Source organism: Mustela nigripes, chromosome 10 (genome assembly GCF_022355385.1).
Source record: "Mustela nigripes isolate SB6536 chromosome 10, MUSNIG.SB6536, whole genome shotgun sequence".
Classification (NCBI taxonomy): Eukaryota; Metazoa; Chordata; class Mammalia; order Carnivora; family Mustelidae; genus Mustela; species Mustela nigripes.
Genome location: NC_081566.1, coordinates 12,233,044 through 12,244,684, shown reverse-complemented (window position 1 = coordinate 12,244,684; position 11,641 = coordinate 12,233,044). Strand labels below are relative to the sequence as shown.

Genomic DNA, 11,641 nt, shown 5'->3' with positions numbered 1-11,641 from the left:
CACAGCTCTGTGGGGGCTGCGTGGGTGGGGAACATGTCCTGCGCCCCCAGGAAGGGATGCTAGGGCTAGGAGAGGCCCTGTGTGGCGGGCGGGGGGGGGGGGGGGGGGGGGGGGGGGGGGGGGGGGGGGGGGGGGGGGGGGGGGGGGGGACACGCCTACTGGGAGGAGCAGGGATCCAGGGGTACAGGTCGGAGGAGGAGGACTTGTCAACTCCAGGCTTCTTCCTAGACCAGGGCCCCAGAGGAAGGAAGCCAGAGGAGGCGTCTCCTCCTGAATTCTTGTGAAGTTTTGTTTCTTGCAGCAAAGCCCGCTTCGACATCAAATGCCTTTCTTTCCCAGGGGTCCTGCTTCAGCCTCAGACCTAGGCCATCTCTGTATTCAACCCTGGGGTGGGGGAGGGGTGCCCAGGCAAAGAAGGATTGGGCCATCCGTGACAGCGCTCTGTGCCTTCCCAGGGGCTGGCTGGGCCCAGGATCGATCATGAACAAGGGTCCTGAGTGGGCTTTTGGGCGGGCCTGGGGTGCCTGGGCCCCAGCTGGCTTCTGACTGGTGGCTAATCCCAGAGTGCCCTGGGGCAGGACCATGGGTAAACTGGGAGGAATTCATCCGATCCCGGGCTGTGAGAGTGCCACGTCCTTGCAATTTTTCTATCTTACGGTTTTCTTGGCTCACTCTCGCCATCTCTATGATTTTTAAATCATGAATGTGTAATTATGATCCTGTGGCCCTGTTAGTCTTCCCAGGGTGCTTCCCCACTGATAATCCCGGCCTCTCCAACCGCCACCGACAGGCTCACGGTGTTTGGGGTGGGGACAGGGACAACTACCTTCTACCTTACACTCTTGGAAACCCAGCTCCACAGAGGTGGCCGGGTAGCTGGAGAGCAGCAGGAGAGAGCGCTTTGGTTGGGGAAGGCTTGACACACTGGTGAGGCCTCCATGGACCCCAGAAAGGGGGGACGGCCAAGCCACGCCTGGGAAGAGCATCTCAGAGGCTGTGGATTCAACTCCTGGGGAACAGCTTGAGTTCATCTCTCCTGAGGGGAGACCCGCCTAGAAGAGGCAGGAGACAATTTACTCCAGCCTCGCCGCCTGGCCCGCCTGCAGGCTTGGCAGACCCAGGAGCTCTTGGCGCACACACAGTCTGGAAGGCTCACGGGCTGCGTGCGCACAGGTGGGAGCCGGGAGGCATGGATGCGATCTGTCCACACTCGCGGAGCCTGTGTGTGTGTCCACAGTTCGGAAAACACTCACTGACTCTAGCGAAGTCGAGCTCCGGGTTGTTTACCTTCAGGAAAAGTTCCATCCTGTCCTAATTTGTGCACTTATGCGATGCCCGTGCTCTATGGTGCCGTGGAGCTCACGTGGCCCACCCCTCTTCCGTTTCACACCTGACAAGAGGGATCAAGTGACCTACCTAAGGCCACATGGCTGATAAGCAAATTTTCTTTTGAATTACAGAGTTTAAAGTCTGAAGGTGCCAGAGATTTGGCGGGTGACTTAAAGCCAGGGATCTTGCAGGAAGGGGGACAGGATTTTGAGTCCTAAAGGCCTGTGCTCACGTCCAGCTAAATGTGTGTCTTTCGACAAGTTCCTGAAACTCTCTGAGCATCAGCTCCCTTTTTTTAAAAGAAGGAGCCATCAAGCCTGCCCTCAAGGTTGTCGCCAGGCTTGCGAACCACATACATGAACGTTCGAGGCCTGGTGCATAGTAGACTCAGTAAGGTGTTCGGCAACTATTTGATAAGGGGGAAAAGCAATCAGTCACAATGTTATTTCATGACACAGCGTGGGCCAGGCTCTATGCGTGTTGCTGGGGGAGTGGCTAGAGCAGCTGGGCATGTCTGGGTAGGCAGCATGTGGGGTAAAGATGAGAAAAACCAGTATGTCCTGTGACAGGTCTCAGGGGATAGGGAATGCAGAAGAGAGACTGATCTCAGATGGTGCATGTGGGGGTCTGGATGGGGCACTGGAGATTTCCTAGAATTGGAAGGATGAATAAGACTTACCCAGGCAAGGAGAGAGGGAAAGGAGATTTGATTTCATTGAGAGAACCGTCAGGACACAGACCCGGGAGCCACAGCGAGTCTGACACTGTTGGATATGGCTGGAGGGGCTCAGAGGGTCCCCAGGGAGGGGACTGGTGTGGACAAAGGAGGTGGCTTTAGGGTAAAGGGCCAGGGAGTCTTTGAAAATAGATCTATGCCAACACCAAAAGTTCTCAGCAGAAAATCAAATTTGGAAAATAATGAACCTTGCTTCAGTCGACTCTTTTTTTTCTCAAAGTGTTCCTTCATTGTTCACTAAAAAACCTTTTGCCTTTAATAAAGGTCACTGGCAGATGTAAGTGTTGGTGCAGAGCTCGGCTCCTTGGCGCAAAAGGAAGAAATTCAGACATACATGAGAAACGCAGGTAACTACCCATTTACTAATGGCTTAATGAGCTACTGCTTTGGGCCTTCGACCTGGAGAATACCCCAAGCCCCCCAGCTGAGATTCACCCCCATCGTGTCTCGGTGCACAGAATGCACCATGGTGGATGGTGGCCAAGGCCATGCTTGAGGATAGTGGGTGGCGAAGGGGGTTTTCAGTGTTTCATTCATTCCAGTCGATTCAACAGATATTTGCCAGGCACCATTCCAGGCATCTGGGCATGAGGGCAGAAATCAGACAAGAATCCTGCACTCCTGAGGCCTACAGTTGAATCCAACTAGCCCTGGTGGCTGACACCAGGTTCTCCAGTGAGAAACACTCAACCATCCCAACAAAGGGGGCGGAGAGGGGAGAGTCTGGCATTTCTAAGTCGGACCACATCTGGGCTCAGATCCCAGCTGTTGGAACTCAGGTAAGCGAGTTCATCTCTTTTGGGTCATCAGGGGTAAGTGGGAGGCACAGATTGTTATTTTCCAGGATGAAATGGGAAAAAGAAGGTGCAGTGTTCGACATCAAGACTGACATGTGAGAGGCACTCGGTATGATAGTCACTAGTATCCGTGATCCTTGGGACAAACGCAAAAGGTAAGTGAGTCAGCCAAAAAGAGGCTTTACTGAGGCAAAGAGCTGGTAACAAATTTTAGGGGAAAGTAGAGCAGCCCAAACTATAAAACAATTAGAAGGAAAGCTTCTCCAGGGTCAGGAGTGGGCTTTGCTCATTTTATATCTTCAGTGTCTATGCACGTAACAGGCATTACTACTGAGCCCTGAATGAATGGCTCTTAGGTCTTGGCCAGGACCCAGGACAGAGAGTCGGGCGGCAGACGGTTCCAGGAAGACCCTCGTCCATGGGTTATTCTGGCCAAGAAAGGTCGACAGAACCTGGGACATCATCAGGAACTGGGTCTTTTGTGAAAATAGCTAACCCATGGAAACCCACCAACACATTTCTGGGAAGGGTACAGAGAGCAAAAGGTTTAGGAGAGACCAGTCTGGGGGCAGGGAAGAGGAGGAAAACCTTGGGGGAAGTGCCTTGGAGGGTCTGTGGTAGGAAACATCCTTGTACCTTTGTTGACCTTACGCATCGTCAGAGAATCTGTCTCACTGCACACCCGTGAGTACAGTAGCTTATGTAGTTCACTCTCGCATTCAAAGAAGGATGAGGGGCTGGGTTTCCCACTCAAGAAGGGGAATCCTGGGTGCTCAGGACGGTCTTGGATCTGATCAGGGAAGAATCAGCCAAGGTCCCAATGAGAAGTTCCCCATGACCAGTCTAAGAGAGCCAGGGACACTCCCCAAACAGGGACACTTCTTTCCCTGGTTTTGTTGGGGGCAGGGAGGGGCGACGATTCAGGAACGTTTGGGCAATGCTTCGTCCTCGTGCGCTCACGGATTCAGAGAGTGTTGTAGCTGGACGGAGCTGCAGTCCACCCCCCAGTCGAACACTGAGGACAGAGTCCTAGGGGCAAGCAGTGATTTGATCAGCGAAGCTGGGACCAGAACCCATACCAGCTTGTTGTTTCTCATGGGTCGGTGCACACAACTTGCAAATGACTCACACATATTATCTCCGAGCTCCTGACTGAGACATCCAACTGCCTACCTGACATCTCTTTTTGAATGTCTTAAAGGTTCCTCCAACTCAGTGTGTCTAAGACTGAACACTTCATCTCCTCATACTGGCTCCTGGCTCCGTGTGTGGTAACTCCACCCACCCAGCCCCGCAAGCCAGGAAGCCAGGAAGAAACCCACACACGATCTCTTTCTCATACCCTTTGCATCCCGTTGGTTACTGAGTTTGGCTGACTTTATCTCCTAAATAGTTCTTTAACCCCCCAACTCCTTTTCTCCACTTCCTACATCACTCCCGTGATGCAAGTTACCCTGACCTTTCGGGACCTTCCCCCTCTTAAGTCATGCAAGAGCCAGCTACCTGCTAGGGGCCCCTGAGCTCATTCTGGGTCATTCCTCACATTGTAGTCACGTGACCTTTACAGAGCACAAAACCTAGTCCTGTCGCGCACACACAGCAGCTTGGGGAAACCCCAGTGTCTTGCCTTCATCTTTAGGATAAAGACAAACATTTTTTTTTTTAATTTTATTTATTTATTTGACAGAGATCACACGTAGGCAGAGAGGCAGGCAGAGAGAGAGGGGAAAAGCAGGCTCACCGCTGAGCAGAGAGCCCGATGCGGCGCTGGATCCCAGGACCCTGAAATCATGACCTGAGCCAAAGACAGAGGCTTAACCCACTGAGCCACCCAGGCGCCCCAAGACAAAATTTGTTACTGTGACTTCCAAAGTCCTGCATCACCTGCCTCCTTCCTGGCCCTGCCACCTGCTCACGTGTCCCAGGACACAGGCTCCTCCTGTCTCCACACAAGCCGCACTGCCCACAGTCCCACACCACAGCCGCATGAAATGCGCGCCTTCCTCCCTTGGCCTGGGTCACACCTTTTCGTCCTTTAGATTCCAGCCCAAACTCCATTTTCTCAGGAAGCCCTTTGGGAGCGGGTCAAACTCCCCTATGTTATGTTCTTGAAGCCCCTGCCCAGCTCATGGTTTGTCTGGTGAGTATTTGGTGAATGGCATTTCCTCACTGTCCTCTAAGCTCCACGAGAGGAGAGACCATGTCTAGCCAGGCCCTAGGCGCACCGTGAAGTGCCTGGCATGTGGGAGGCACCGAAACATTTGCTCATTGGGAGCATGAACTAATGAAGCCTCCATTTCTCAGATTTTCTCCAAAGAGGACACAATGGAGAAAAATCACCAGTTCGTGTTCACAGATGGCCTCCAGTGTCGCTTTCTGAAACCAGATGAGAGGTTAGACAGTGAGATGCATGTGAATTCGCTTGTGCCACGAAACTCAGATCCTAATAGTTTTTTTAATGTGTTCCTAAAGACGATCGCCACGTTCTGGTAAGTGGGAAGAAAAATGGACCAGAGTGATATGTACGGTAAGACTCCACGACCAGTTTTAAATGCACTAAAAATGAATAGCAGCAAATAGTGCGAGATGAGTGACCTTCCTTCCTTTTTTCTTTTTTGGTAAATTCTCCATTATGTACTACTTGGTAGAGAAATAAAAAGTATAAGATCTTTTCTGATTGCACAAACACACAATGGTTTAAGAAGTGGAAGGTCATGCGTTCACATACCCAAGAATGGAAACCGTATTTCCCCTCAGCCAGGGGCCTTTCTGAAAGTGGAAACCATTTCACTTCCTCTGTTTATGTCTCCCTGCACCATCCTCTCCCCATGTCAGCCAGCGCTCTTAGTTCCAAGTGCCAGAAAACCAAATCAAATTAATTTAGGCGGAAAAGGAAATGCAGATGTTGGCATAGCCGGACAGTTCCAGGCCTGGTAACTCTCGGAGCTCAAGGGATAGGTCTTTCTCTGCTTCTTGCCTTGGCTTTCCTCCCAACCATGGCAAGATGCCCACCAGCAGTCCCAGATTCCTATGTCCTATCAGCAGAGAGTACGCCCCCACCCTGGCAAAAGTCTCGGCGCTGATCCCTGCTTGGACAGCAGTGGCCAGGGTGGGGGTGGGAGAAATCTCTTACTGGTCAGGCCTGGGCCAGTAGCTAACTTCTGGCTGTGGGACCTACAGGAACCTGCCAGACCGCAGGTGAGGGGTTCAGAATTGGATGCTTTGGCCAGAATAAGGGGCAAGGGGCGATGGGCAGGCAAAACAGCAGGTGACCTGCACACGCCAAGCACCGAGCTCTGCCCACAACACGTGTTCAGCCCACAGCACCGACTGGTTGACCTGGTTCTAGAACCATCTGGGAAGGGAGGCAAGTGGAGAGTTGGGCAGCAGGGCCTTGCGAGGTCCCACATCAGCTGCCGAACCTCCGCCTACTTCCATCTGCGCCAGCCGTCTCAGCTGAACATCCAGAGGGAGGCATTCGGAGTCTGCGCACGTCCCAGAAAGTGATGAGGAGGTGGAGAGCGATGTTTGCCAAGTCGCATGGAAAATTGCCCTTGAGCTTCTCCAAACACCGTATGCCCAGGAGGCCCAGCTTGATAACCGGTAGAACTGGGGCGCAGACTGGCCTAGCAGGCCACTCAGGAGCTGGGAGTCCCTGGTGGCCTGCTCCCCTGCCAGGAGGCCGGGCCCACGGGCCAACAGGGGCTGGTGAGTGCAGGTCAGGCTCAGAGGGATCAAGGAGTTACACAACTCCTTCTGCTGAGGGTGTAGGATGAAGAGGAAACCTGACGGATGTGTTTGGGAAGTTCCCCGCCCAAGGAGAGAGAAGAAACAAGATTGAAGCTGGACTCTGGGGCATCCAGCTTGATGCGCGGGTCGCTGTCGGAGAGACGGCCTGCCGGCCTCCTCTGTGACAGGAATTAGGTTTACTCCACGCTGTCTCTGCTATCCTTGTCCACTCGATTATTTCTGCCCTTGTGGTCCCAGCCCGTTTTGGCCACATAGCCTGGGTCACGACCCGCTGTGCCTGGGAGCCCTGGCAGGGTGCCGGTCCCTGACAGGAGAACCTTCCCCTCTCACACTGGCCCAGCCCCTCCTCTGCCTGGAAGGCGCCATCAGGCAAGGCTGGTTCAGACTGGAATCTCCGCTGGAGGGAAAGGCCCGGGGAAGCCTGAGCCCAAAATGCACAGTAAGGTGGGCCCCTACAGGGGCCTCCTGGTGTGGGGGGTCTTCTGGCAGGAGTCACCATTTCCATATACTCATCACTGGAGGGGGGGGGGCGGGGGGGTTGGGGAGGCCGGAACAGGAGAAAGTGACAGAGAGCCAGGGGGTGAGGAAGTGAGAGCAGACGGAGGCCAGAATCAGAGGCCACAGTGCTGAGCAGCCCCGAGGCCCAGGCAGAAGCGGGGATGTTGAGTCCCACCCTGCTGGACCCTTCCCTGGCAGCTTCAGGGAGAACCCGGGCCTGGCCCTGTCTGAACCAGCAGGCCACCAGCGAGCTCCTGGGGCCCCATGAGGCCATCAGGGAAGCCAGCCTCCTCCTCCTCAGCCCTCATCCTCTGTCCCCCACCTTGCAGTACACTTTTTCCTGCTCCCTGGGCCTCCTGCCCTGAGCTGGCCTCCTCTCGCACAGGTTAGGAGAGGCCGGTGCCAAGCCTGTTTGCACAATTAATTGCCAGTGCTTGGGTTTCAGACTGACAGGCTCGCCCACAGGGGTCCTTCTTGATCTTTCTGTGGCCACTGAGAATTCGGATTGTCCCATTCCAGGTAAGTTCTTAATAGACATTTAATGAACGAACGGATTAACGAACGAACACCTGTTATCTGATTGGAACCCCACGGCAACCTTTAAGGCAGCCCAGAGAGTTACCATTAGTGCCATCTATGGCTGGGGGAAACTGAGACACAGAGAAATTATATGCTACACAGAGGTACGCAGTGGCCAAGTAGGGTCAGAATCCTATTTTCCCAGTATCTGGGACTGCACTTTCCCAGCCCCGTGGCCTGTCCTTTTCACCCGCCCCCCCGCACCCTCTCAGCCACCCCTTGGGGTTCAGAGAGCCAGACTGGGGGAAGGCACAGGGATCCAGTGGGCGGGTTTGCACCCCGCTGCCTCTGGGCCGTGGGGACAATCGGTGTGGGCTGCTCTCTCAGCCGGCTGATACGGCATCGTCCCCGTCCTCAGGGACCACAGCACTCTGTGGCTCCTCTCCCCTGGGATCAGCCTGCCCAGCACAGTCACCTCAGAGCCTCCACTGCAGCTAGAGTGAAACCTGGCTGCACGTGGCAGTGACCTTTGACCTTCTGGTAGGCCAGATTAAATGAGAAGTGACCTCCTTGACTTCAGCACTGTGGGGGAGTCAGAGAAAGTAGGAGTCCCTGGGATTTGGAGGTGGGGGGCACCAGGATACTTCCTCACCTCCACTGGTGGTTGTCTGGCCCCCCTGGAGGAGCTCTCCTGGCGCCCAGAAGACTTTAACCTCAGGAGTGGACTTCCCCTGGAGGTGCTGGGAACCTTCTGGGGCTCCAAAACCCACTGCCATTCCTGGGCACCAGTTCCTTTGCCAGGAGGCCTGAACCTAGTGGAGGAGGGTTAACCATGTTAATTAGGAGTTTCTCATTGTCAACTAATTTATCTGATCTTTTCCAGAACAATTGTGGGGCGCAGGGGAGCTGAAAAAGGAATGATGGTCCATGACTAAAGCTACTAGCCACATGTGGCAATTCAAATTCAAATTCATAACATGAAATGAAATAAAAAGTTCCTTAGTTCCTCAGGCGCACACTTTGCACAGCTAGAGCTCAGCAGCTCCTGCATTTGACAGCACCGCTAGAGGACATCTTCAGAACTGCAGAAAGTTCCACTGGACAGGGCTGGGCAAGAGGCTGACCTTGGCTCCCTGCTTAAGCTCGCGCGCAGGCCCTTTTTAAATGTCCGGGACGGGGGGTGTGGGTGGATTGGGGGATAGGGTTCTCCCGACCCAGTCATCCCAGCGGGGAGGGTTCAGGCTTTGTCCGAAGGCGCCACCTCCCCACTCAGGGTCATCCCGCCCCGGGCCCGGTCCAGGCGGGCGTCCCGGGCGGGCTGGAAGCCACGGGGCGACGGAGGCGCAGCCCCGCGGGTGAGGGGACCCAGCTAAGGATGCAGGCGGCTGAGCGCGCCGGGGCGGGTCCCGGGAGCTGGCCGAGGCCGAGCGCCGCGCAGAGCGACGGGGACACCTGCGGAGGGCGGCCTGAGCCCTTCTTTCCCCCGGGGTCACCCGGACTGGGGGCAGCACCTGGTTCCCTCCGCGCCCCAGACGTCCCCGTTAACCTAGTGGTTAATTATTAATTCCTTCTCCCGGCTGGGAGCGAAAGTTCCACGGGACTCGGGCGGGGAGGGAGCCTCGGAAGCGCCCCCAGCCGCTCGTTTTGCCGGGGAAAGCGGAGGCCAGGGCAGGGCGAGGTCCCCAGCGCTGGGAGGCCGCCTGTGGGGGAGGGTGGGCGGGCGAGGGGGCAGGGGCGGGGCTTGGCGTTGCGGGGAGCGGAAGGGTAATGTTCTTTCCTCTCGTCGGAGCCCCCCTCCCCGACCACCCCGCCTCGGGGCGCCCCTGGCGGGCCCCCTCTTACCGACAGTTCCTCCAGCGCCCGCTGCCGGGGCCGGACTCCGCAGGGCGCCTCCGCCCGAGCGGCTGCTTTCGTCTTCCCGCTCCGCAGGCCGAGCAATCCCAGCGCTGCGGCGAGGTGCCCGACGGGTCGCGGCTCAGGGGCAGAGGGCAGAACCCAGCCCAGGTCTTGCAGACGCAGGCCCGGCGTCGCTTTCTGTTCCCGCAGCTGTCCAGCCCCGGGGCCGCCTACTCCCCGGTCTACCGCGTGAACGACTACGCGACCGGAGGAAATCGGTGCACGGCGGCGTGCGGGCCTCGGGGCTCCCGTCCCCACCCGTTCCCAAGTCCTCCCGGCAGCCTGAATCGGTCCGAAAATCCTGCCGAGGATGCATGTCGCGCTACACTGTAACATGCTCCTGTGGGCTCAACGCAATGGCCCAGGGAGACACGGCGTCCGGGCCGTCCCCCCGCCGACCCCGCGGCCATCCCCTCTGTGCCCGAGACTTCCAGGTCCCGGTTCACAGGTGGAAAGACCAGGCAGGATGAAAGTGTTCCGAACTGAAAAGGCGAGATTAGGTCTCCCGGGCCCTGGGGTACCACGAGGCACGCAGGCGCCCGCACACTCCGCGGCCAGAACTGGGCCCGTTACAGTCGGTCTGGGAGGTGCTGCCCTGCCCCGCACCACCCGGGACCGGTGGGCGCCGCGGGGGCAGAGGTTGGCAGGACCCCGAGGTTCGTCCCCCTCCTCGCCACCAGATGTCGCCGCTGCTCACCGTTGGAGCGCGCCGGGCCGGGCGGGCCCCAGGTCGGATCTGACTTCCGGCATCAGAAGCTCCGCGCCAGGGCCCCCCGCGGTAACACACCCGCCGGGGATCCCGATGCGCGCTCAGGGCTGAGAACCACCGGACAGGTAGGTCGTGCTGCAGGCCCTGCGGCCCCTCAGGTCTTGCTCCCCTGCAGGTGGTCGGAGTAACTCAGCCCGTCCCCCACCTGGAGTTCCCTCCCTGCTGACTTACCTAACTTGGGCAGGAGCTCGCTTCTCAGAGCTTCCATTTACCCTGCTGCAAAGTGGGGGTGAAAGTACCCACCAGACAGGGTCGTTAGGAGGCCACAATGAGCCAGTGTCTGAAATGGGTCTGCAGAGGCAGATCACTATACTGTACAGGTGTGTCATGGCTCTTGGGGTTTTATTTCCTGCACACCGACTCCAAACATTTGAAGTGCAGCTGGTTTGGGGGGGTTCCATCGTCTCTATTTTGTCTCAACACCCGTATTTCTCTCCCCTCCCAGAATCACCATTCTGAGACCCAGGGAAAGCTATGCTCGATGAATACAGATAATAAATAATAAATAAAATGTAATCTATTATATTTATTATCATTAATTCATATATTATATATTTATGTATTATATTAATTTGTTTTAAATTATTTATTATATATTTTATTTATTTTAATATTGTCTATTATATTGTGTATTATGTATTATATCATATCTCATATAACTATATGTTATATATTACTATATTATGTTGTAAATAATAATATATAATATATTGTATAATAAATATAAAAATAAAATAAATAGTAAGTACAGATAATAAAAGCTCAACTTCCATGGAACACTCCCCCTGTTTGAGACGCTGTTTTATGTGTTTTATTTAATCCTTACACAGCCCTATGAAGTAGGTGCTGTGAGGGATGATGGCACGCCAAGGCACAGAGAGACTGAATAATTTTCTCCAAATCGTGTAGCTAGCAAGTGGTGGGACTGGATTTGAACTCAGGCAGCCCAACACGGTGCTCGTGTTCTCAAGGCCTACCCGAGGCTGCCCCTAAAGCATGGTTCCTGTGCTCCTGTAGGGTGAGCAGCAGTGTGGAGGGGCGGAAAGAACATTGGGTTCAGATTCATTTTCTAGCTCTCTGATCGCAGTTGAGAATCCCTGAACCTCTTGCTACACGCACCTCCTCTGCAAGGCTGGGCACTTGATCAAACCCGCGCTGACTCGACATTGCCATCAGGCCTGTAGGCTGTAGCTGTCTTCCACAGTTTCCTTGCTATGCAATAGAAGTTCAGGTTCGCCTGGTGCATTTCCTGCCCAGGCCTGGAATCAGCCTCTTCTCCAAGAAACCTTCATTAGTTTCAGGGCTAGATGGCATTTCAAGGCCACAGTCTGGGCCTTAGTATCCATT

The 11,641-nt window shown here is 55.2% G+C and overlaps 1 protein-coding gene and 1 long non-coding RNA gene across 4 annotated transcripts; one reads left to right on the top strand and one right to left on the bottom strand.

Annotated features, from left to right (window-relative positions):
• Positions 1-2,507: 2,507 nt before the first annotated feature.
• On the bottom strand, positions 2,508-10,205 carry LOC132026067 (uncharacterized). The gene is made up of 3 exons (XM_059414009.1): positions 9,472-10,205; positions 8,282-8,441; positions 2,508-3,891 (listed from the first exon to the last, which is right to left on the bottom strand). Exons 1-3 carry the CDS (start codon positions 9,859-9,861, stop codon positions 3,827-3,829), a joined length of 615 nt encoding a protein of 204 aa, XP_059269992.1. The 5' UTR covers positions 9,862-10,205; the 3' UTR covers positions 2,508-3,826.
• Positions 6,839-8,650, top strand: LOC132026068 (uncharacterized). 3 transcript variants are annotated; one of them, XR_009406752.1, is made up of 3 exons: positions 6,839-7,051; positions 7,496-7,629; positions 8,513-8,650. It is a non-coding gene; the product is annotated as an uncharacterized LOC132026068 (long non-coding RNA). The 3 variants fall into 3 exon arrangements; XR_009406754.1 differs by having other exon boundaries at positions 6,839-7,056; positions 7,501-7,629; XR_009406753.1 differs by having other exon boundaries at positions 6,839-7,056.
• Positions 10,206-11,641: the final 1,436 nt, after the last annotated feature.